At 46.1% G+C, this 23,676-nt stretch overlaps 2 protein-coding genes across 4 annotated transcripts in view; one reads left to right on the top strand and one right to left on the bottom strand.

The window, feature by feature from the left end:
* ANAPC1 (anaphase promoting complex subunit 1) overlaps nt 1–12,511 on the bottom strand; it is a 90,880-nt gene extending 78,369 nt beyond the window's left edge. The window contains exons 1-6 of one of the 3 annotated variants that reach the window (XM_084900874.1): nt 12,452–12,511; nt 9,279–9,515; nt 8,307–8,465; nt 2,158–2,209; nt 1,832–1,932; nt 985–1,067 (exon numbers count right to left, since the gene is read on the bottom strand). In XM_084900874.1, coding sequence (XP_084757000.1) covers nt 985–1,067; nt 1,832–1,932; nt 2,158–2,209; nt 8,307–8,465; nt 9,279–9,491 — 608 coding nt within the window. In that variant the 5' untranslated portion in view covers nt 9,492–9,515; nt 12,452–12,511. Of the gene's footprint in view, nt 1–984; nt 1,068–1,831; nt 1,933–2,157; nt 2,210–8,306; nt 8,466–9,278; nt 9,516–12,292 lie in introns of all 3 variants that reach the window. The other 2 variants (XM_084900873.1, XM_084900875.1) reach the window with 2 other exon arrangements.
* A 4,563-nt stretch (nt 12,512–17,074) lies between these two features.
* The window catches only part of LOC311631356 (uncharacterized protein), a 388,370-nt gene continuing 381,768 nt past the window's right edge, over nt 17,075–23,676 (top strand). Inside the window, exons 1-2 of the mRNA XM_084901394.1 lie at nt 17,075–17,436; nt 21,031–21,174. Of these exons, the coding sequence (XP_084757520.1) occupies nt 17,137–17,436; nt 21,031–21,174 (444 nt within the window). The 5' untranslated portion in view covers nt 17,075–17,136. The remainder of the gene's footprint in view (nt 17,437–21,030; nt 21,175–23,676) is intronic.

Here is a 23,676-nt window from a genome sequence, read left to right as displayed (position 1 = left end):
CAGGAGTGTACTTGAAAAGAAAAACTTCGTAAATAAAGAGGTTGTGTGTTTTAAAGAGGAGAGGGGAACAGACCTGCTATCTAAACACAGAGATTAAAATCTCTAAACAATTTACTAAAAGCAAAGTATCAACTAATTGCACCACACTGTGATAAAAAGTACTGTACGTCCCTGCCCTTCGTGAGCTCATAACTGATTCATTCAGAGACAGGTAAATACACTATCAACAAGCACCTACCATTTCTTGTGCTTCTAATACATACTAAGTCATGTCAAAGGTTAGATACTTTGGCCCTGGCCAGTATTGCTCAATAGATAGAGCGTCAGGCTATACATCAAAAGGTCTCGGGTTTGATTCCCAGTCAAGGGCATGTACCTTGGTTGCAGGTTTACTCCTCACCGCCAGTTGGGGCATGTGCAGGAGGCAACCAGTTGATGTGCGAGAGACACACTGATGTTTCGTTCTCTATCTCCCTCTCTCCCTCCCCTTTCCCCCCTTTCTCTGTCTCTCTCTCTCTCTGTCACTCCTCCCTTCCTCCCTCTCTCCCTTCCACTCTCTCTGAAAAACAATGGAAAAAATTCTCACGTAAGGATTAACAACAAAAACAGGTTATATACATTAGCTCACTTAATCCTGCATAAATCCTAAGAGGTAAACTAGAGTATTTCTATAACAAATAATAAAACTAAAGCCAAGAAGCTCCAATGATTTGCCCAAAGAAGCACAATAAAAAGATGGCACAGCTAAGAATTGAGTACTGTTATCTTTAAATCTTGTGCTTGTTCGATTTTACAACATGGGGGACTGGGAGAGGAACTATAGGGAGGAGTAGACTCAGGAGTGCCCATCACTGAGATGAAAGTGGCATAAATCTATGCCGACATGGAAATCATCGTCATCCCAAACTCACAGGGAAACATTTCACCTCAGAACCAACACAAAAAGTGCTCGTAATAATATTCTGAACTGAGTAAACTGGATACCTGGGTGGACCTGGAGGTACCTCATGTGAAGAACTGCTTCGTTCAAACAACAATCCATATTTGGTGGGCCAAACGTTAGCAACCTGCCAATAAAAGGGTGGGGAAAACAGAAGTAAAGGAAACTACTTTTTATAACATGGTTTCAGAAAACAATATAGAAAATTAGATGTTCTTCTAATTTAATAAGAGCTTTACAAAATAACATAATTGCTTTGGCTGGTTTGGCTCAGTAGAGAGAGCATCAGCCTGAAGGGTCCCAGGTTCGAATCCAGTCAAGGGCACAAGCCCTGTTTGTGGGCTTGATCCGCAGCAGGAGGTGCGCAGGAGCAGCCGATCAATGATTCTCTCTCATCATTGATGTTTCTATTTCTCCCTCTCCCTTTCTCTAGGAAATCAATAATAAAAATATATTTTAAAAATAAGTAAATAAAATGAGCATTAACTATAATATTTTTAAGAAGTAATTCTAATAAGCATGTGTAAGACAAAATCAAATCTAAGGAAATATTCAACCCAATTTTCTGCCAGGGGTTGCAAATATCAGTAGCAAAGCTACAATGAAGAGAAACAGGGAAAAGATTAATATTATCATATGATTACTGTAATCAAAATTATTTCCTGTGTATCACTTCAAAACACAAAAACTCAGAAAAGACTGCATATTCACTCCACTAAATTACTTTTTATGCAAAGAATGGAAAAATGGTAAGTCACTAAAGCTGCTTAGTTATTTTGAGTAAAAATAACATCCTTTGTAACTGTAAGATATAAAAGTAGTAATACTTCTGAAACCAATTAACTAAAAAGTATTCTCCAACCAAACACAAATGGAAACACTCAAGTTTACCTGAAAAGGTAAAGAAGCTATGTAATCCTTTCCTTCTATGCTATGCATGTTGATACATGAGCTTTGCAATATACATATACATTTTTCTACTTCAGCGCTACCTGCAAAAAAGATATAACAACATGTATGCTTTTTTCCAAAAAAAAATCCCAACTATCAAAATTACAATTCCCAATAACACAAGTTCTTTAATGAACAAGATTTAAAAAAAAAAAAATACTTAAGCAAAACCACTATTATTAGTGGCTACGTACTTATTTTGAAGGAAAAAAAAATGAGGTATACCTTTGGAATAAAAAAGTGCAATAAAATTTCAAGAAACTTACTGTAGGCTTTTTCAGACTTATCCTGTGATATAATGAAGTCACACCACAATGCCTAAAATTAAAACAAAATGCTTACCTAAGAAAATTGTATCAAAACAATAGCCTGTTAACAAATGGTATCTACATAATAATTACATCTACATAACACCTGTCTCATCAGCTCAAAATATGCATCATGAGAACAAAAAAGAGTAAGATAAAATAAGATTAGACTAATGATAAATATTATAAGGAAAGATAAACTATGTGTGCAAATAAATTTTATGACAAGGGAAGACAAAAATTTAAAAAATCTACTCAATAGAACCCTTGCCACAAAAGTGATCTCAGACAGCAGCTTTACCTGTATTAGACCCTATCCTATCTAATAAAAAGGGAATATGCAAATTGATAGTCACACCATAACAAGATGGCTGCACCCACAGTGGAGACAGAGATCCCATAACATAAGATGGTTGGGCCCACAGCAGAGGCCAAGTTACTATAATGAGCCTTAACAAGCAATCAGCAGGGACCAGGGCAGGGGACCTGAGGCTGCGCCGCCTGCCTGGTGGGACTTGACAGGAGACCTCAGGCCATGCCCCCGCCTTGGCACCAGGCTGGGGGACCTCAGGCTGCACCCCCCCCAACCGACAGAGCTTGATGGGCAACCTCAGGATGTGCCCCTCACCGCTGAGTTGGGCCAGGAGACCCAAGGTCACACCCCCTGCCCAACGGGGCTTGATTGGGACCTCAGGCCATGTACCCCCAGCCCAGCAGGGTTTGACAGTGACCTCAGGCTGCCCCCACCCCGGGCCAAGCAACCTGAGGCTACACCCCCCCCATCTGGTGGGGCTTGACGGGGGTGGGGCCGGCTGGGTCTGGATCTATCCCAATGGGGGTGGGGCCGGCCAGGTCTAGGCCTCATGCAATTTCGAGGCACACATGGGTGGGCGGAGACTTGACTCTGGTTCCCATAGTGTGCCTTCTGATAGGAGGAAGATTTTCATATACATTTTACTAATTTTCTTTCATCTCTGACACTTCTATTATAAAGAAAGGGCAAATAGCAATATTAAAATATTTCCTCTAATTAATTCCCTTTTAATGTGCATGAATTTAGTGCACAGGGTCACTAGTATACTATATAAAACTAAAGATTATCAGAAGAGCTATTTTATAACCTACAGATTTACTTAACAATCTTATCATTCTTAGACATTCCTAGAGGCACTTCAGAAAAATCTTTGGAAAAACTAATGTTTCCCTTTTACCTTACAAAATATAAACTAGGATGCCATTCCGCTTTCCTGGCATGCCTGACAATCACTTAATGAAATCACTTAACGGCATTTTATGGATTTTTTTTTAATTGTGGTTGAATATACGTAACATAAAATTTACCATTTTAACCATTTTGAGGTGTACAAATTCAGTAGCATTAAGTACATTCACAAAGTTGTACAACCTCACTACTATCTATTTCCAAAACTTTTCCATTATCCCAAACAGAAACTGCCAATTCAACAATAACTCCCCATTCCTCCCTCCCCCAGCTTAACATTCTACTTGCTTGCTGTCTTTATGAATTTGCCTATTCAAAGCAAAGTACCTCATAAAGGTGAAATCACACAGTATTTGTTGTTGTATCTGGCATAATGTCCTTAAGGTTCATCCATGTGTAATACGTCACAATGTCCTTCTCTTAAAGGCTGAATAGTATTTCATGGTAGACATATACCACATATTATTTATCCAGTCACCTGTCCTCACAGACTTGGACTATTTCCAATTTTGACTACTGTGAATGCTGCTGCTATGAACACTATCTGAGTCCCTACATTCAATTCTTTTATGTATATACAAGGGGCCCGGTGCACAACATTCATGCACTGGGGAGGGGTCTCTCTGCCCAGCCTGCCCCCTCTCCCATACTGGGAGCCCTCAGGGGATGTCCTACTCTGATGGCTTAGGCCCGCTCCCCGTTAGGAAGGTGACCTTTGTGGGAGGTGACCAGGCTGATCAGCGGAAGGCACGAGCCCCATCACCCCACTGCTGCAGCCACTACCAGTCACCTCAGCCACCAAGGTATTTTCATCAACACAGACTCCAGTCCCTTCACCATGAAAAGATGACAACTTTCTTTAAGCATTTTCATGTTTCTTTCATAGGATATGACATTTCTTTCTTTTTCTTTTTATCCTCACGGGAGGATATGTTTCCATTTATTCCCGCCCCCCACCCCCCGCCCCACCCTGCCCTGCCCCTCCAAGCCTAAAGCCTCCCAGGCTTTAGGATTGGGAAGGGGTTCTCCTCTCCCCCCAGAACCTCCAATCACAGGCTTGGCCCCTTCCCAAGCCTAAAGCCTCTGCCCAATGGCCAGCTGGGAGTGACCTGGGTGTCAAGGAGGTTCCGGGACCCAGATATGTATATAAATCAACCGCCATCTTTGTTGAGTTAATTTGCATACTCACTCTGATTGGCTGTGGGCATAGCGAAGTATGGTCAGTTTACATGTTTCTCTATTATTAGCTAAGATACCCACAAGGGAATTGCTGGATCACATAATGATCCTAGGTTTAATAACATTTTGAGTAACAACCAAATTGTCTCCCAGAGGCTGTTTTTACTCCATCACCAGCAATGTGCAGGGTTCGTTTCAAAATCCTCACCAATACTTGATATTTTTTAAAAATAACAGCCATCCCAGTAGGTATCTCATTGTAGTTTTGATTAGCATTTGCATAATGATTAAAGATGCTGAGCACTGTTTCATGTGCTCATAGGCCATGGGCATTTCTTCTTTAGAGAACTGTCTGTTCAAGCCCTCTGCCCAGTTATAAATTGAATTGTTCATTCTGTTGTTGAGTGAGGAAAAACAGGCATTAGAGACCACCTGAAACATCTACGCCAAGTCTCAGCTTCCTCTTGTGAAATCCCATCCTCCCAGTCTCTGAAAGCATAGCATTTTCACTCTCCCTTACTCCTGATGTCACAGACATCCCTAGTCCCCTGCACATGTCCCTCAGCTCTGTCTTCTCTCTTATGGCACCAATCTTTCTCCCCTGAACTATCACAAAACAGTATCCCCGACAACAGTCTCTCTACTCTCCAGCCAATCCTACATACTGTCACCAAAGTATTATCCTCTCAAAATACAGAACTTAAGATATACTTTCTATTTTAATGTCCTTGGCGGGCTCCTTCTGCAGAAAGTTTAAAATCCAAGCTTCCAGGTACAAACAAGGCCCTTCAGTTTGGATCCACTCCGCCCCTGCAAGCATCTCTCCACACCCAATGTACATCCATTCTGAACTTAGAAAACATCATGTGTTCCATCTCTTTTGGCTGTGATTCCCTCCACCTAGCTTTCTCCAACTTCCAGTTCAATCAGCAACTACCGTATTTTTCGGACCATAAGACGCACTTTTTTTCCCCCAGAAGTGGGGGGAAAAAGTCCCTGCGTCTTATGGTCCAAATATAGCCTACACATATACTGTAAAAAAAAAGTTTTTTTACTTGCCGGGCTCTGTGTGGTCTCTGTGTGCTTGCCCGGCTCTAAAATGGTTCTAAATGCTGCTGTTTACTTTACAGGGTTGATTACATGTGTTTATGACTGTGATGTTGGGTTTTAATGCACATAAAATAGTTTAGGACACTATTTGTTTCAGAATCTTTTTTTCTTCATTTCCCTTCTCTAAAAACTGGTGCGTCTTATGGTCCGGTGCGTCTTATGGTCCGAAAAATACGGTAACTTCTTTGAGAAATCCTCCTTACAGAGCCACTCCCCCTGGCTCCACCACACTGTGGACTCAGCTGGTATATGGCACTTCAGTTTATCTGCATACAGCATTTTAGTTATCTGTTTATTTGTTCATCCTTAACAGTATGAGTTCTTCGATGGCAGACAACAAATATCCATCTTTGTCGCCCTAATGCCCAGCACCCTGTCTGAAACAGGGATGCTAAACACTTGCAGAATGAAGGAAGGGATCAACTAAATCTGAGTCACATGCACCTGGCATTGTTTCTTAACCAAAATATAAAATTATCTTTCTCCATACTAACAAGAAGACTAAATAATATGTTTTCCAGATCAAAAGGACTGAAATTACAAATCTTATTCTACTTATAAATGACCTAAGATAAAGGAGATAAAAGAGACAATACATCTAATGCACATCCATGAAATCTAGTAAACAGACAATCATTCCTTGGAGAATTTAAGATGGAAACAGAAGTAAAGCACTAGTTGGATATCGTCATGCCACTTTTCAGAACTAATCATATGGTTACATGGGGGGAAATATAATCAAACTGATCACTGGCTTCAACACTCCTGGACAGAAATGCTTTTACACATGCCCTGATATTTAGGAGTAATTCAGGTTGTCCCTTCCCAATATACAGTTAGAAGAGTACGATGTTCATCAGGAAAGAGTTAATGGGTAGAAAGCAGTGTCCAGGTTCCAAGAATTCAGTGTTTACCAATAAGGAACTTAACATTAGTCAAAAAGCTTTGAAATATCTTGTCACTAGCCCAACAATTAACTCAACTACTATTGTATAAATATACTTTTTCCCAAAAACTTTTTATTCTAAAAATTTTCAGTAAGAAAAGCTGAAATAGTACAGTAAACACCCATTTCATCTAAAACAGTTGTTAACATTATGCCATATCTGCTTATGTGTATGGGGGAGATTGGGTTGTGGGGGTACCGACTACCTGAAAATGCCCACATCATGACACATCACCTCCACACACTTCATCATGCATTTCCCCAAAAGTAAAGATTTTTTTCCTCTACACCACAAAACCATCATCTTGCCTAAGGAAAAAAATATTCTAACATCACCTAATTTGCAACTCTTCAAATTTTCTTTTTTGGCCAATTTTCTAGAATCAGGATTCAATCAAAGTTCATTCAACAAGGTGCAAAAATAAAATATTGCATTTGGTGATGTCCCTTTAGTCTCTTTTAATCTAGAACAGGCCCCACCATTTTTTTTTTTTTCTCACATGACCAACTCTTTAAAGAGACCACAATGTAGACTGTCCCATATTCTGCATTTGTCTAATTATTCCTCATAGTGGTTTTTTCTTTAAATTTTTTTTTATTATAGAAAAACTCAAATAGGTATATACAAAATAAAAAGAGTAATATAATGCATCCCCATCAGCCAGCTTCAATAATTCTCAACTTCTGGCTAATTTTGTTTCATCCATACTTCCACCCATTCCTCATCTCATTTTACAAACTGATCCTCTAGTCCCCGTACTTCCTGTAACTGGAAGTTAGGTCTACATATTCATGTCAAATATTTGGGGGAAGAAAACTAAGTAGATGACGTCATGTCTCCATGCTACATTACACCTGTAGGGATAAAAGAGTCCTTTGTCCCCGATCAGTAATGGTAAACCCACCGGGTTATTGAGGAGGAGACAACAAGCAGCTTCAGAGTAGAGATGCATTTGTTTCTTCACTTTGGGTGACACCTTGGTGCCATGCTAAATACCTGTCATGCAATGGCATTACTATCTATTTACAATCCTTGTCTGAATCAGAGGTTATACAGAATAGTGATTTTCAAATTCTACCATTCCTTCTGTATTTATTAGCTGGTATTCTTCTTTAAATAAAAGTTTTCCTTCATTAACTAGAGATGAACCAGAAAGCTCCTAAAAAGGCAGGGCAAATGCATGATTCTGTCCCTTTAATTACTAATTTTTAGGAGAATTAGGCGTAATAGCCAAGTGCAATGACAACAAATTAGATTTCTTTTCCTTTCCCTTACTCTCTGAGTATTACCATGAATCTGATTTTTATTTATTCAACATTCTGCAAATATATTTATATTAGCACATATAAATGTGCTTATATATTCTTGTACCCTTAAAGTCTTATAAATTTTATTGACAATAATTGATTGAATTACTCAAGTGTTTAAACATTACCAACAAATTGAAAAAGGATGGTATAAAAACTGATATAGAAAATAAATGAAATGTTTATTTTCCTACCATTATCTTCACATGTTAAAACATATACACAGCTACTAGGATCATTATACTATGTTTTTATCATTTCTGTTAAATATTAAGGCAAGAGCTTTGTTTTTTAAAAAATTATTCCACAGTCAATCAAATACTAAAATTCAAATCAACTCACCTGTTGAACAGGACTATCAACTGTAAAGGCCTTGTAAACAGCCAATGCCTGGCTTTTGCTTCCTTTGCTCCAGATCACCATATTTCCAGCCACATAGAGTTCCTCGTCATAATCCACTTCTCCAATGTTACTTCCGCCTCTCCTTAACTGCCAGCTTTCCTTAAAAATTTATATATAAAAGACTTGTTTAAGCGCCATTTTTTTCTTTTTCAACATTATGGAGCAAGATTTATTAATTAAAATTGAACAGCAATCCAGATACAAGTCTCCTACTCTCCCTTTGCCTGTGGAGTAAGATTCAGTCCAAGCCCAACTCTTAGGTTGATTTCATAAATGAGAACTTATTCAAGTATTGTTTTACATTATATTACCATATTATAAAAACATAAACAAATAAAAATTATACCTTTCCTATATATCCAAAAACTAAACCAACATTCTTGGGAGACTAAAAAGATACATTAAGGATATGTGGGGGAGGGGAGGAAGAAGGGCGTGATACAGAGGGGGCAGTAACATGCACATGAAATGCTGGGGGAGCTTATCACCCTTCAGATTTCCCTGCTTCACAATTGCATATACATTCACCTTCCTGCCCTTGTCCCAACAGTCAAAACAGGCAGAGAAAGGTTTATATTTCTAACTACAGACATCCCCGCCCCGAAATTTTGAATGAGAAAGACTGACTATTTAACATGCACTTACTTCTCATGTCTCCACATATTAAGTGAAGAGGTTTCAAATGGATCATAATCATAGTGAGTCTCATTATGTTATATGTCTAAATAAACAGCCATGACATTATAATGCAATAAGGTCATTATTTTGAACCTTGATTAAAATTACCAAATCTTAACTTGTACCCTAGAAGTATCATCATACTCATTTCTCAGTTGTATCTGGGTAACCTTAAATTACAAGTAGATCGCATCTCTCTATATTTCAAAAACAAACTGAGAATCTTAATAAAACCTTCTGTTTTTCGTGGATTGTAACCTCCTGCAGGGATCCCACCAAGCCAGCGGCACCATCGGACGACCATAACTCAGAAGCTGGCTGCAGCTGCCGAAGTTGAAGGTTCAAAGCATTAGGGTGGTGTTTGCAGTGGTCTCGACCGAAAGGAACAAATTCCTGCAAATCCCCAGCTGCAATCATTGTTGCCCTTTCTTCATAGAAGTTCGACATGGGTTTCAGATATCAACATTATTTCTGTATGGATTCAAACACAATCTGGTCAGCTGTTTGGAGTCAAAGCCAGAAGAAAATTATCATAAAAGTTTCCAGAAGAGCCATTAATCTTTAGGGGAGTGTCACACAATTCTATCACATTGTAGGTGTACAAGTAATCATAACATTAAAGGGCATTCCAGATCTGACTCTTTCAGATAATTACAGTTATCATTTTATACTTACCTTACACTGTAATAAACAGCTAATATGCTAAATTAGAACTAACAGCTGAAAGACCTTCCGGATCCGGCTTCGAGGGCCAGCAGAGGCTGCAAGGGGCTGGGAGGACCAAGCCCCTTGCACGAATTTGGTGCATCGGGCCTCTAGTCATTACATAATTAACATTACAGCTACATTTTAGTGCAGGTGAATCAATAGACAGGTAGGAATCTATTGGGTTGAGACAAGCACTTATGTCCCGCAATAACTATCCTACGTTTCCTACTACTACACACTAATTTCTCTACCTTTCACATTTTAAGTATTTAGACAAGTTTTACTCTATAGTAAAAGGCTCTAAACATTTAAGGGCATTTCTGTTCAGGTGCTGACACCTCATTTAAAAAGCACATCTAACAGATCACTGCATATTGAAATGAAACAAACAAAAACAACATATTACTTTTAATTCATCAAAAGTTGAACTACTGAGAGATGCAAATCAAAACAACCATGCGGTACCATCTCACACCTGTCAGAATGGCCAACATCAACAAATCAAACAACAAGTGTTGGCGAGGTTGCGGAGAAAAAGGAACCCTCGTGCACTGCTGGTGGGAATGCAGACTGGTGCAACCACTGTGGAGAACAGTACGGAGTTTCCTCAAAAAACTGAAAATGGAACTCCCATTTGACCCAGTAATCCCACTCCTAGGAATATATCCCAAGAAACTAGAAACACCAATCAGAAAGGATATATGCACCCCTATGTTCATAGCAGCACAATCTACAATAGCTAGAATCTGGAAACAGCCTAAGTGCCTGTCAGCAGATGATTGGATCAAAAAACTATGGTACATCTACACAATGGAATACTATGCTGCCATAAAAAATAAGGAATTCTCATCATTTGCAGCAACCTGGATAGAATTAGAGAAAATCATGCTGAGTGAAATAAGCCAGTCAATGAAAGAGAAATACCACATGACCTCACTCATTTATGGATATTAAAGAACATTATAAACTGATGAACCAAAAGTCAGATATAAAGACAGTAAAGCAACAAGCAGACTGTCAAATTAAAGCGGGAGAGTAGGGAGATCTGGGGGAGATAAGAGATCAATAGAAGGACTTGTATACATGCATATAAGTACAACCAATAGACACGAAACTCTGGGGAGGGATGTATGGGCGGGGGGGGGGGGGGAGGCAATGTTAAAATATGTACACAGATAATAATTTAATAAAAAAAGAAAAGAAAAAAATAAATAAATAAAAAATAAAATGTTAAAAAAAAAAAAAAAAGTTGAAATAGTTACTGCTTTAAAAAACTACCAAATGTGATAAAAAATTTTGAGCCCCAATTCATTTTAAACATATAATTGCAATCTATTCCAATTTCTGGTCCAAACCCAAAAGACAAGGCATGAATAAAATAAGTGTGGACATGAGTCAATCAGACTTGTTTGCAAATTTAACAGTTCTAGCTTTGAATTAACAATCTATTTAGCTTCTTGCTACAAAGTGGATGAGCTGTGGGTGGAAACATGACCCGCTCCCCACTACTTCCAGAACATTTCTACAAACAGTAACTGACAGCCAGTCCAATTCGGACACTGTATAATGCGGCATATAAGGAGGACGCCAGCTGTTTCGGAGACAACGACTACACGAAAATGGGTTTAGTGGCATCACGGTTAAGCTGCAATCCTCAAGTACAGAAATCGAAACAAACTTTCATGTCAGCACTAGACAACCTTTAAACAGTGTTTGAAAAGGCATTTACAACACAAACAGTTTAATTTTACTTCGTTTCTTCCCTGAGGTCTTTCTGAGGTCTTTTTGGCACTACAGCTTTCTTGGCTGAAATATCTGAGAGCCTCAGGTTGCCATGCAGCAACTCTAGAGTTGCGGTTATTTTTGCTGTGAATTAAGTGTATTCCTGGGAGAACGGTTGTGTCACATTCGTCACACTTTTTCCTCCTTCTGATAGGCCAGTTTTGAGAACACTTAAACATGGGACATGACTGAGATAGTGCCTTATAAAACTTATACAAAAACACAAAATCCAGCTGGTCTTCCTATATTCTAGTCAAAGGGATAACCAGCATATTCAAACTGTGAGAGGAAGTCACAGAATTAGTAACCATATAATTATCTGCAAAGTACAATTACCGCTTTGTGTTAATAGGTTTAGTGCTCTTACAGCCCCCTACTTGTGTTTTCACTTCCCAGGGCACCTGTGCAAGGACCGCATTAAACTGATGCGCTGACACGGAGACATCGGCCTCGCTTCCTGGAGCAAGAACTACCTGCCGGAGGCACCGCGAGGCGGCTCCGGGGGAACCTGAGTGCACACAGAGGCACCGGGTCTGAGCCTGGGCAAAAGGGCCGCTTCCCGGGCCCCTGGGGGGCGGGAGGCCCGCAGGCGGAGCCTGGGCCTCACACAGCGCGGCCGAGGGGCGGACACCGCGTCCCGCTGGGAAGGGGGCCGAGGGGCGGCGCGGGGAGCAGGGGCGCCGCAGAGCCCGGCCAGGCCACGCCGCCGGGGCCCCGCGCGACACGCGGAGACCAGCACCGCCGCCGCCCGGCCTCACCTGAGGGACTCGGGACGCGTCAGGCGCGGCGGCCCGGCTGCGCCCCCGGGGCAACAGCAGAGTCGGTCACGGGGACTCCGCCGCCGCCGCAGCTTCTCATTCCCTCTCCGCCTGCTCCCGAGAAACGCAAGAGAGTCCTGCAAGCGTGAGGTTACCCGCCCAGACCAGGCGCTCAAATGAGAGCATCCATCTTGGTGTCCCGTCCTGCTTTGCGCCGGGCCCGGGGGCGGGGCCTCGAAGGACCGGGTCTCGCGGGAGGCGGGGCAGCCTGAGTCCCAGCCTCCCCCAGGCCCCTCGGGGAGGATGCGGGTGCGCCCGGCGGGTACCACCTCCTTCCCCTGCGCAGAGCCCAGAAGCAGGACCCAGTCAGCAGAGTCTGTGTTGTGACAGGACCTTCCTGGCCGCTACATCTTCTCCAGGTCCCGTCACTACGGGCCTGAACTGCCTCCTGACTGTGAACTACCACCTTTCAGGCCGGTTTTGCCCACTCCCCAGTGGGATTGGGGAAGTGAGGGGCATGCTGATTTTCTCTCTTTGCTAGTGATCTTTACCCTGTAGGCCAGACCCCTGGAAAAGTTGAGGAAAGACATAGATGCCCTCACAGAAACATTGCGTGCAATTTCTGAGTTTCACAGACACACCCCCAGGTGATCTGGATTAAGAACCCCAGTTTTACCCTCGCCCCCGCCCCCCGCTCCTGGATTTAGCTGGACAATTTCACACTGATAGAAACTAGAAAACTTTCCTGAGCTCTAATCTCCCATTGCATAAATTCTCTAGGTTAAAAATATTGATGGAGCTCTGGCCAGGTTGCTCAGTTGGTTGGAGCTTCTTACTACACAGGCGCGCGCGCACACACACACACACACACACACACGAAAAAAGTTACCTCATTCCAATGTTGAAACCATGTGCTGCATGTACTGGTGTTGGAGGTGGCCCTTCAGGAGGTGTTGAGGGATGAGAGTGGAGCATTCATGACTGGCATTGGTGCCCCTTCCACAAAGCAAGGACCCAGTGAAGGGAGGGCTGTCAATGAGCCAGAAAGCAGGCCCTGAGCAGACACTGAAACTACCGGCACCATGATCTTGGACTTCCCAGCCTGCAGAACTATGAGAAATACATTGTTGCTAATAAGCCATGCAGTTTATGATATTTTTGTCAGAGTAGCCCAAACACAGTAAGAGGCCACTTTGAGTGGCCTGCCTTTCTCTGTGGTCATTTCCCTAAAACCAAAATATCCACACATTTCCCTGGCCTGAGGATACAGGGGGCAAAGTTTGATCCCTAGGAATAGGGCAGGAAGGGGCCAGATAAGTCTCATTTCTTCTCCCTCAGGTGCACTGCTCTGAGGCACGTTTCTCCACGCCTGTCAGATGTGCCTGTGACTGAGTGGGCACACCTGCCTCGCAGGCGGCTGAGGTCCTGGCAGCCTGTGGCGATGCCGTGCCAGTGCTGGGCTTATCCTTCCCTGCCTCCTTCCCCTCCCCTCATCCTCTCTATCTGGTGCTAAAGCATAGCGCTCATCAAACGTGGCCCCGGCTATAGTTTCTAGGGACCTGGAGGCACAACCCACAGAGTGTCTTATCCTGCTAATCGTCCCACCTGTGAGGCAGGGTCACTGACAAGGTCACCCAGCTCTCCTCTGGTGTCCCCTTGTCTGGCCACAAACCCTCTCCAGATGCCTCTGTGAGAACCCCAGTCTGTGCTGACAGTTCTCTCCAGTCCTCCCAAAGACACCTGTCCTCAGGTGCCAGAGCAGTGCTGCCTTCCCCGCCGCCCTGCCACCCTGCAGCACTCCAGTGGCACTGACAGCACCACCTGGACTCATGGTCTAACAAAGTCTCTTAAGAAAACAAATCCTGCTGATACCAGTTTGGCTCAGTGGATAGAGTGTCGGCCTGCTGACTCAAAGGTCCCAGGTTCGATTTTGGTCAAGGACATGTACCTTGGTTGCGGGCACATCCCCAGTAGGGGGTGTTGCAGCTGATCGATGTTTCTAACTCTCTATCCCTCTTCCTCTCTGTAAAAAATAAATAAAATATATATTTAAAAAAAAAGAAAGAAAGAAAGAAAGAAAGAAAGAAAGAAAGAAAGAAAGAAAGAAAGAAAGAAAGAAAACAAATCCTTCTGCTTCTGCCATGACCTGCTCTGCTCATGGGGGTTCATACCTCACATTCGGGGGTTTCAGAGACAGCCCTCTCCTGTTTTCTCCACCCTCCTCCCATCCCCTTCTGCTGCCACGTGAGGCATCTGCTGCCTCAGAAGTCCTGGTGTGGACACCTGCAGGCCACAAACTCTCTGCTCTTGTGCTGTGCCTGCAAACAGGAGCAGCTCACTTCAGGGCCCCTGAGGTTGTGTTTTGGATACAGACATAGATATGTCTGACACAATCACATAGACCTCTTTGGTTGCTGTATGCAACCCAGTTGTTAGCAAAAACTCTCCAGGTATAATCAGTATGCAGAGAAAATTTGAATAGATCAAACCCTTTATTCTCACTTTTAATGTCTGTGACAAAATATACAGGTCTCTACCTTAGAAGCTATTGCTGCATAACAATATCACCACATTAACAAGTTAATTATGTCACAGTTTCCACGGTCAGGAGTCCAGGTCCAGAAGGGTCTTCTGCCTAAGGTCTAAGGAGGCTGTAACCAGGGTGTTGCTTGGGATTTGGGGCTCGTCACAGGTTATGCTGGGGACAATTCTGCTTCTGGGCTCACATAGAATTCAGTTTCTGTGGTAATAGGACTAAGGGCTTCAATATTTTTCTGACTGTAAGCAGAGGCTTCCCTTGGCAGCGAGAGGCCACCCACCCCTTCTTGTCACGTGGGTTCCGCAACATCATCAAAACATAGGAGGCAAGAAGGCAGCAGAGAGGGTCTACTAGCAAGAAGTCAGTCACAACAATGACATTCTAAGTAACTCTCAGCGGGAGGGGATTACACAGGGAGCAGGGAATATTGGAGGTCATTTCAGAAGCAGCCCACAGCAGTTTCCAATATCCACCTGATAAATATAAAGCCTTAAATTACTCATTTTCAAGAGTGACTGTGGACAGGTTTCTTCTCTTCCGAGCCCCTGCAGCTGACACTCCTCAGCCCTTCCTCTCTGGGCCTTCACAGAGGCCTAACCTGACCCTCTTCACCAAGCTGCACAGGGCCCCCCTCAGCCTCTGCCCCACACCGCACAGGGCCTTAAAAAGCCTCTGCCAGGCCTGCACAGGGCCCCGAAGCTGACCCTTCCCCATCCTCTAGTTCAGTGGTTCTCAAACTATCTAATGTCGTGACCCTTTATACAGTTCCTCATGTTGTGGTGACCCTCAACCATAAAATTATTTTTGTTGCTACTTCATAACTAATTTTGCTAATATAAATATCTTTGTTTTCTGATGGTCTTAGGCTCTACAGCAGGGATTGAGAACCGGTAGCAGGGGCTTAGATCATCGGAAAACACAGATATTTACGTTGATTCATAACAGTAGCAAAATTATAGTTTTGCTGCCTACTGGGATCAAACTGGTAACCTGGGCATGTGCCCTGACTGGGAATCAAACTATAACCTCCTGGTTCATAGGTCGACTCTCAACCACTGAGCCACCCTGTCTGGGCAACACTGTACATCTTGTTTATGATTGTCATGACTTGGGGGAGGGGAGGGGAGGTGCTCCTGGCTGTGCTCCTGGCCAGGATGCTGCTTGATGTCCTGCAGCACATGGGACAGCCCGCAGGACAAAGATCCCCCTTCACATGTCCAGCTTCTAGCTCTGAGCCCAGGCGTGGAAAACCTCCAGGGCTGGTCGGCCTCACATTACAGGCAGTCCCAAGCTAGGCAGTCCAGTGCTGGGGCAGCAGCTCAGGGACGCCACCCTGGAGCCAGGCTTCTTTCTCCTTGCTCTGCCAGTCTTGGAAGTGGCTGTTGTACCTCCCTAAGAAGTGGGCAGGGAGAATGTGGAGGGTGAGGAGACAGAGGGAAGGCCTCCCGGTACCCTCTGTGGACATCTCATTGGCCTCACCTGACGCCTGACTCACCCTAGCTGCAAGGGAGGCTGGATATCAGGTACTTGAGTTCTTCAGCCTCTCTAGTTGAGCAAAAAGGGGGCTTGGGATGGTGCTATCTGTAGTTAAAAGACATGTACTCCCCTGATATGGCTTCCAGTCTAGCAGGCTGAATGACAGATGACTTCAGCTGTGTGATATTGAAGGAGTATACGTGGGTCCAGGGAGAGTCTTATTAGATGCAGGACATTTAGAATCCTGGTGCAGGGCTTCCCTGAGGAGCTGGCAATCAATCAGACTGCGCTGGGAGGGTGAGAAGGAGCTAGTGATGCTGGAGGCCTGGGGTGGAGGCAGGTGAGCATTCACAGCAGAGATAAGATCATGTGCAATGTCTGCAGGAGAGAGTGACATGAGGAGCTGCATTAGGGGTGGGTGGCCAGCTCATCGGGCCCCTGTGGACCAGGATAAAAAGCACCAAGGAAGTCGCTGTCATTGTCTGAAGTAAGAGGAGCTGTTGTTTCTGTTTCTAAATCATCAGCTGCTGTGAATGTGTTTAGGCTTGAACTGTCTGGGTGGGGATCTCCGTGCCCTTCACCTTGTATCCATATCAGGCCTCTGGGAAATTTAAGGAGGTCCTTTGGGCCCATGAGGAGATGGTCGTTCCAGGCCTACACTTAGGCCCCCAGTTTGGACTGAAATCATGCCTGTGTTGTTCCATTGTGTTTTCCTGCAGATCAAGCATCTTGAACAAGAGGTGCATTCACTGAGGGCAGCTCACAGGCCAGCAGTGAGGCCCATGTGCAGGACAAGGAGAATGAAAACAAAGTCCTCCAGCAGACGGTGATGGAGACCAGCAGCCAAGTCAGCAAGCTGGAGTGGGAGCGGCTGCAGCTGCACCAGGACCTGGAGCAGGTGAAGGAGCAGGCAGCGTGGGCACAGGAGCTGGAGCAGGAGCTGCACATGCTGCAGGAGGAGAACGAGAAGCTGGCCACGGAGGTCAGCGCCCTGACGACGGCCCCTGAGAGGATCCATGCCCTGGAGCGGGAGAGCCAGGGCCTGTTGCTGGAGAACCAGAGGCCGCAGGTGTCTCTGGACCTCCTGCAGCCTGAAGATCTGGAGTGGGACACGCAGCTGGACAACAGGGTAATTCTGGCCTCAGAATGAGTGAGGATGGATTCCTCCCCGGTCAGCTTTCTGAGAGTTTGAATGCTGTGGGATGGGTGTTCTGTAAATATCAGTTACGTGGATTGGTATATAGTGCTGTTCAGGTACTCTATATCCTTACTGATTTTCTGTGTGCTTTTCAAAGTAGTCAAAGAGGGAACCCAAGGAGCTTATCCAGAGAAAGGGCATAAATTGCCCAAGAAAGGTCACATGTGCAGAGAGGGGCCCAGGACTAAGCTTGGGTCCATGTGACAGTCCGTTTATGCCTCAGACCCTCCCAGAGCAGCTCCTTAAGAGCTGGTACAACTGTCCTCAGCATGGCTGGGTTTTGCCTGCCTGAGGGTCCTGCTATTTGGTGTCTGCACTTGACCCCCTCTTGGCCCCGCACTGCTTTGGGGATGTGGGGATCCAGAGCCTGTGGTTCCCCTGGGCCTGTACCTGGTGACGCGCCATCCCTTCTCCCTCCGGCAGGCGGGACATTCCACTCTGAGCGCCCAGAGCGCCTTGCTCACTGCGCTCAGGGAGCAGAACACGCAGCTCCAGCAGCAGCAGGCGGCCACAGAGAAGGAGCTAGAGACCCTGCAGGAGCAGCACGAGCAGCTGGCGGCAGCCCACGAGGCTCTGCAGCGGACCATGCCCGCCTGGGGGCGCTCCACGAGCACCTGTCTGGGGAGCACAAGGCCCTCAGGGACCAGTACTGCCACCAGAAGATGCTGCTGTGTCCAACGCTGGAGCTGCAGAGCAAGGTGCTGAATGACAGGTGCGTGCCTGAGGCTGATGGGTGACTGGCAGGCTCCCGTAGGCTCCTGTCCCCACTTCACTCTGGCCCCTTATGTGTCCTCTGGTCCCACTGTTTTGCAGTGAAGAGAAGTAAATCCACCATCACCCTCAGCGATGTGGAATTGGTGAGGCTGAAGACTGAGGGGGAGGAGGGTCCTCCAGGGTAGAAGGGTGTTCCCAGCTAATTCCAGCACAGGGAATCCAGGCATCCATTTTCGGGTCCCAGCTCCCCTGGGGATTCCAACCCCCTCTTCCTTTTCTCTCCAAACCAAGAACAAGGAGGGGAACTTCACCACAGCCGCCGATGTTCAGAGCCCTACCTCACCTAGCTCCCCAGGCCTTTTACGTGCCAAAGTATCAAAATCTGGGCTTTCTGATTTTCTTTTTTTCCTTTTAATTATATGGAAGGGTACCAATAGTATAGTGAAAGCCTCGTGTTCCCATCTCCTGCATCAGTACTTACCAATACTCTGCCATTCTCATGTCACCTTTACCTCTGACTCTTCATACCCCTTTGCTAAGGTACAATTGATGTACCTTAAATACGCAAATCTTAACTTTATGCTTTTGATAAATCAGGGCTGTGTGTGCATGTAGCCAGCCAATGTGTGCTGAACTCCTGCACAGGCAGATATGTGATTGCAATGGCCCGGCAGGTGCAGCGGGACCAGAGCATGGCGGAGGTGGATGTGCACAGAACTCCAAGGCGGGGGGAGAGGGAGAGATGCACTGAGGAGAGGCTCCCACACTTGGAGCAGCACAGGAGGGAGCTGCCCACTTCCTGTGCCTGTGGGGGGCCCTGCTGAGTATTTCCGTTGCCTCTGCCTCAGCAAGGTGCTAGGCAAACACTGGGGCTTCCCTGGGAGCCACTGAGGTGCAGGGCGTTGGCATCTCCCTGGGAGGGCTTCGAGCCTGCAGAACCTGCTGAGGCGCCTGCTGCTGCCTGAGCGTGGGGGCGATGATGTTCATCTATTTCCTCACCCAGTGCTTCCTGGCGACTCTCTCCGGAGCCTCCACCCCTTTCTCCACTCAGATCCCCATCCTTCTGGGGGGACCGAGATGTCTGCTTCTATCAGGCCCTCGTTCCTTCCAACCAGAATGAGCATCTTCTGCCTCTTGGCATCTCCATCTCTGCCTCCTCCGCACCCATCCTGTGTTCACTAGACGCTTAGTGAGCACCCACTGGGCGCATGTGCTGTCTGACGTGGTGGGAATGCACCCGGCCCACCAATGGTGGGAGCCTCCTGTGGCCCCTCCCCCCCCCCAGGCTGCGGGCCTTACCCTCAATGCCCTGTGGTAACCGTGTGGATATATTCTTATGTCTGTTCACATGGGAAGGTTTGTGCAGGAGGCATTTGACTGGTCTGAAGGAGGAGTTCATTGTTCTGCCTGTAGCTCCTTGCTTGATGGACCTACTATGTGACTCAGTAGATTTTGCTGGTTGGACAGAGCTGGAGGCGCTTTGTCAGTTTACAGAGAGGCTGCAGGTCGGAGGTGGAGGTGCCTGGAACACAGGCCGGTGGCTCTGTATTCATTTCACCTGACACTTGACTGGGACACTCGCTCCTTCCTTCCCCTGGCACATGTACTGGGTGTCAAGCCTCATACCCGGATTCATGGGGAGTAAGACTCGCAGTTTCGGTCCCATAGTAGGGTGCTTACTAATGGTTTCCATATACTTGTCCGTGTGCTTTTCTAAGACACAACAGGGAAGCAGGAGGTGGGGACCCTAATGGCCCGTGGCCCTGTTTGTCAAACTTGGATGAGAAAGATCGTCGCCCTGAAAGCCAGGCAGAGCCCCCATCCCCACCTTCCGCTTGCCATGTCCCGTGGCTCAAGGCCACACGAAGGAACGTTTGTCTTCCAACAGCCGCCCCAGCAGGTGTCTGAGTCTGAGTCCCCACAAGTCTTGGCTCCAGGCAGGTGGAACAAGCACAGCTGATATGGGGCGGGTGGGTGGGGATGGAGGCTGCAGACAGACGCTGAAACCTGGAACCTGGGTGGGCTCTGTCAGCCTGTCTCTGGATGTGGACAACTCAGGAAGGGGGTCTGGAAAGGGATTGCCTGACGGGAAAGACTGAGAGGATGACTCAGTCTCACCTTGGACCTGGGGAGGCTCCCGAGTCACCCTGAACAGGGAAGGTTCCTGCAGGAGGAGGAACAGCCTGGGGCTGGTCAGGGGCTCCTCTTGTGCTCTGCTGCCCTCCAGAGGGGGCTGTGCGGGACCCTCCACACACTGAGACAGGAAGGAAATAAAAGCCCGAGCTGAGGGGAGGCTGTGGGAGAGAGGGGGCAAGGGCTGGACTCAGGGTGCCTTGTGGAGCAGGGTGTATGCATGTTTATGTGCAACTACCCCTGGTGGCTGCTTGGACCCCACCAGGCAAGCCTCTAGCCCCCATGCTGCCTGGCTCAGAGCAGGGAGAGTTTGTTCCTGAGTTGGGTGTGAGCAGGACCAGCTGTTATGGGCAGTAGAATTCTGCTGTATGGGAGGTGGTTTCTTTGAGAAGGGTGTGGAGTTCAGAAAACAGTGGTTTTGTTCCCAGTGGGATAAAGGAGGAAGCTGCTTTGACAGGGACTGGAAGGGACCATGGAGATACGTAGGGTTAAGAAGGGGGACTCGGCTTCTGGGCTGGAGGAGACCCCCAGAGCTGGCCCAGTGTCTGTCCCTTCTCTCTGTCCAGCCCCGCCCCCTTTATATTCCCCTCTCCCTCAGCTCTGCAGAGAGAAGCCGCTCACCCAGGCTTTGCAGTCTCCCTGGTGTCCATTGCTAGCGGGTGTGTTTCCCTTCAACAGCTACAAGGACTAGCTCCAACACGAGGTGGTGCTGGAGCAGCTGCAGAGGCTCTTGGACACCGAGCGGGAGGCTCTGCAGCAGGAGCAGAGGACGAGCGCCATGGCCGCCGAGGAGAACCAGAGGCTGCAGCCGGAGCTGGACAGGTAACCATCAGGCCCCTGCAGAGCCTCTGCCAGGAGGTCATTCTCACCCACTCACTCAGCACCTGCCGAGCTGAGCTCAAGGGAGACCCCTGGTGATGCTGCATCTTTACCAGCCTGCCATGGTAACAGCTGGTGGCAACACGGGAAAGGGGCTCCAGCTGGCAGCTGGAAGGAAGGACTCAGGCAGCTGGGATGGTGCATTGTCTAGGTCTGGATTGCCTCCCCTCCCACATTTATGGAGCTAATGACTGTTGGGCACGGGCACCTGCATCCTCTAACACCAGCGCCCCCTGGAGGGAGAGAGGCTCAGTCCTCAGCATTCTCCCGTTCCCATTTGTGAAATCACCTCCTCACTGAAATGTACCGGTGACCCCCAAACCGGTGCCCGTGGCCTTTCACGGACATGCCCAGTGTGGGAGATGCTGGCGTCACCTGATGTGCACATTTGCAGCTGAGGGTGAACAAGGCCTTTGACCCCGGCCTTCTTCCAGCTCTCACGACGGAGCGGCCTCTTCGTGGTCCATTGAGCGCCATGGGGTTCTATTTGTGCTCTGTGCGGCGATTTCCCTGTATGAAATGGCCCCCAAATCGAGTGCTGAAGTGCTGTCTAGTGTTCCCTGGTGCAAGGCTGCCCTGGGCCCCAGGGGGAATATACGAGTGGCACACGGGGTCATTCAGGCCCAGGTACGATGCTGCTGGCTGTGAGTGTATTACAGGAGGCGTCTTCATGTCTTCATCAGTAGACAAAATGTGACCAGAGACTCCCAGGAACCTGTGGAAACAGTGTCAGTATACACTAAGTCAGTGTTCAGGTGGCTGGGTACGACATTATACTGGGAATCATGAGAATTGGCAGAGCTATTGTTATCCTTTAAGAAAACCACAGCAACAGAGGAGGAAACAGGCTCAGGAAGTTGATACACCTTGTTCAAGGTCAGTGCTTCTAGTTAGTGGCACAGCAAGATTTGAATCCAGGTCTTGCCTCAGCCCAGAGGCAGGACCATATGAAGCCTTCCTTTACACAGCCCTGATTTAGCATGTGTTGTGGGGCTGTAAACTCAGCTGCCTGCAGTTACAGGGTAGGCCCAGCAGGCAGAGAAGGAGAGTCAGCCATAGACCAGCCCTGGTGGAGAACACTCCCAGGCTAAAGGCTGTCAGCTGGGAGGCAGGCCAGGCTGCCAGGTCATCATTCTTTATGCTTTTTTTTTTCCCCTCATATGTGAATGTTGATGTGAAAACTTAAAATTTTTGATTACTAGCAAACTAATTTTTTGTTATTTTTTAAAAAGCTGCTTTTTTGGGGGGGTGGAGGTGGGGGTGGGGGGGAAGAGACACAGAGGACTTGGAGGACCTGGAAATATTTTTGAGGCCGGGAACCTTTAAACCTAAACCCAGAAGTATTCAGAGAACAAAAATGGAGAAATCTTATCTTTTTATGTTTACTTTCTTTTTTAAATATATATGTCTTTATTGTTCAGATTATTACAGGTGTTCCTCTTCTTCCCCCCACCCCCAATAACTCTCCTCCACCTGATTCCCAATCCCACCCCATGCCCTTACACCCCCCCCCCCCCCACTGTCTTCATCCATAGGGGTAAGATTTTTGTCCAATCTCTTCCCGCACCCCTCAGACCCCCTTGCCCCTGAGAATTGTTAGTCCAATCTCTTTCTATGTCCCTGATTCTATTGTATTCATCAGTCCATTTTGTTCTTCAGATTTTTTATTCACTTGATTTTTAGATTCACTTGTTGGTAGGTATGTATTTCATGTGTTTTTGTTGTTCATAATTTTTTACCTTTACCTTTTTCTTCTTCCTCTTTTTTTTAATATTGTTTATGTTTTTATTTTTTTAATTAAATTATTATCTTTGTACATATACCATTGCCCCCCCCATACCTGCCCTCCCTCCCCAGAATTTTGTGTCCATTGGTTGTACTTATATGCATGTATATAAGTCCTTCCCCCAGATCTCCCTAACCTCCCCGCTGTAATTTGACAGTCTGCTTGTTGTTTTACTGTTTCTATATCTATCTTTCGGTTCATCAGTTTATAATGTTCTTTATCATCCATAAATAAATAAGGTCACCTGGTGTTTCTCTTTTATTGACTGACTTATTTCACTCAGCATGATGTTCTCCAATTCCATCCAGGTTGCTGCAAATGATAAGAATTTCTTCTTTTTTTATGGCAGCATAATATTCCATTGTGTAGATGTACCACAGTTTTTTGATCCAATCATCTGCTGGTGGGCACCTAGGCTGTTTCCAAATCCTAGCTATTGTAGATTGTGCTGTTATGAACATAGGGGTGCATATATCCTTTCTGATTGGCATTTCTAGTTTCTTGGGATATATTCCTAGGAGTGGGATTACTGGGTCAAATGGGAGCTCCATTTTCAGTTTTTTAAGGAAGCTCCATACTGTTCTCCACAGTGGTTGCACCAGTCTACATTCCCACAAGCAGTGCACGAAGGTTTCTTTTTCTCCACAACCTCGCCAACA

Source organism: Pipistrellus hanaki (assembly GCF_964339955.1).
Source record: "Pipistrellus hanaki genome assembly, chromosome: 12".
In the NCBI taxonomy this organism is placed as follows: domain Eukaryota; kingdom Metazoa; phylum Chordata; class Mammalia; order Chiroptera; family Vespertilionidae; genus Pipistrellus; species Pipistrellus hanaki.
Note: the sequence above shows the minus strand (reverse complement) of the source record. Positions and strands in the feature narration are given on the sequence as shown.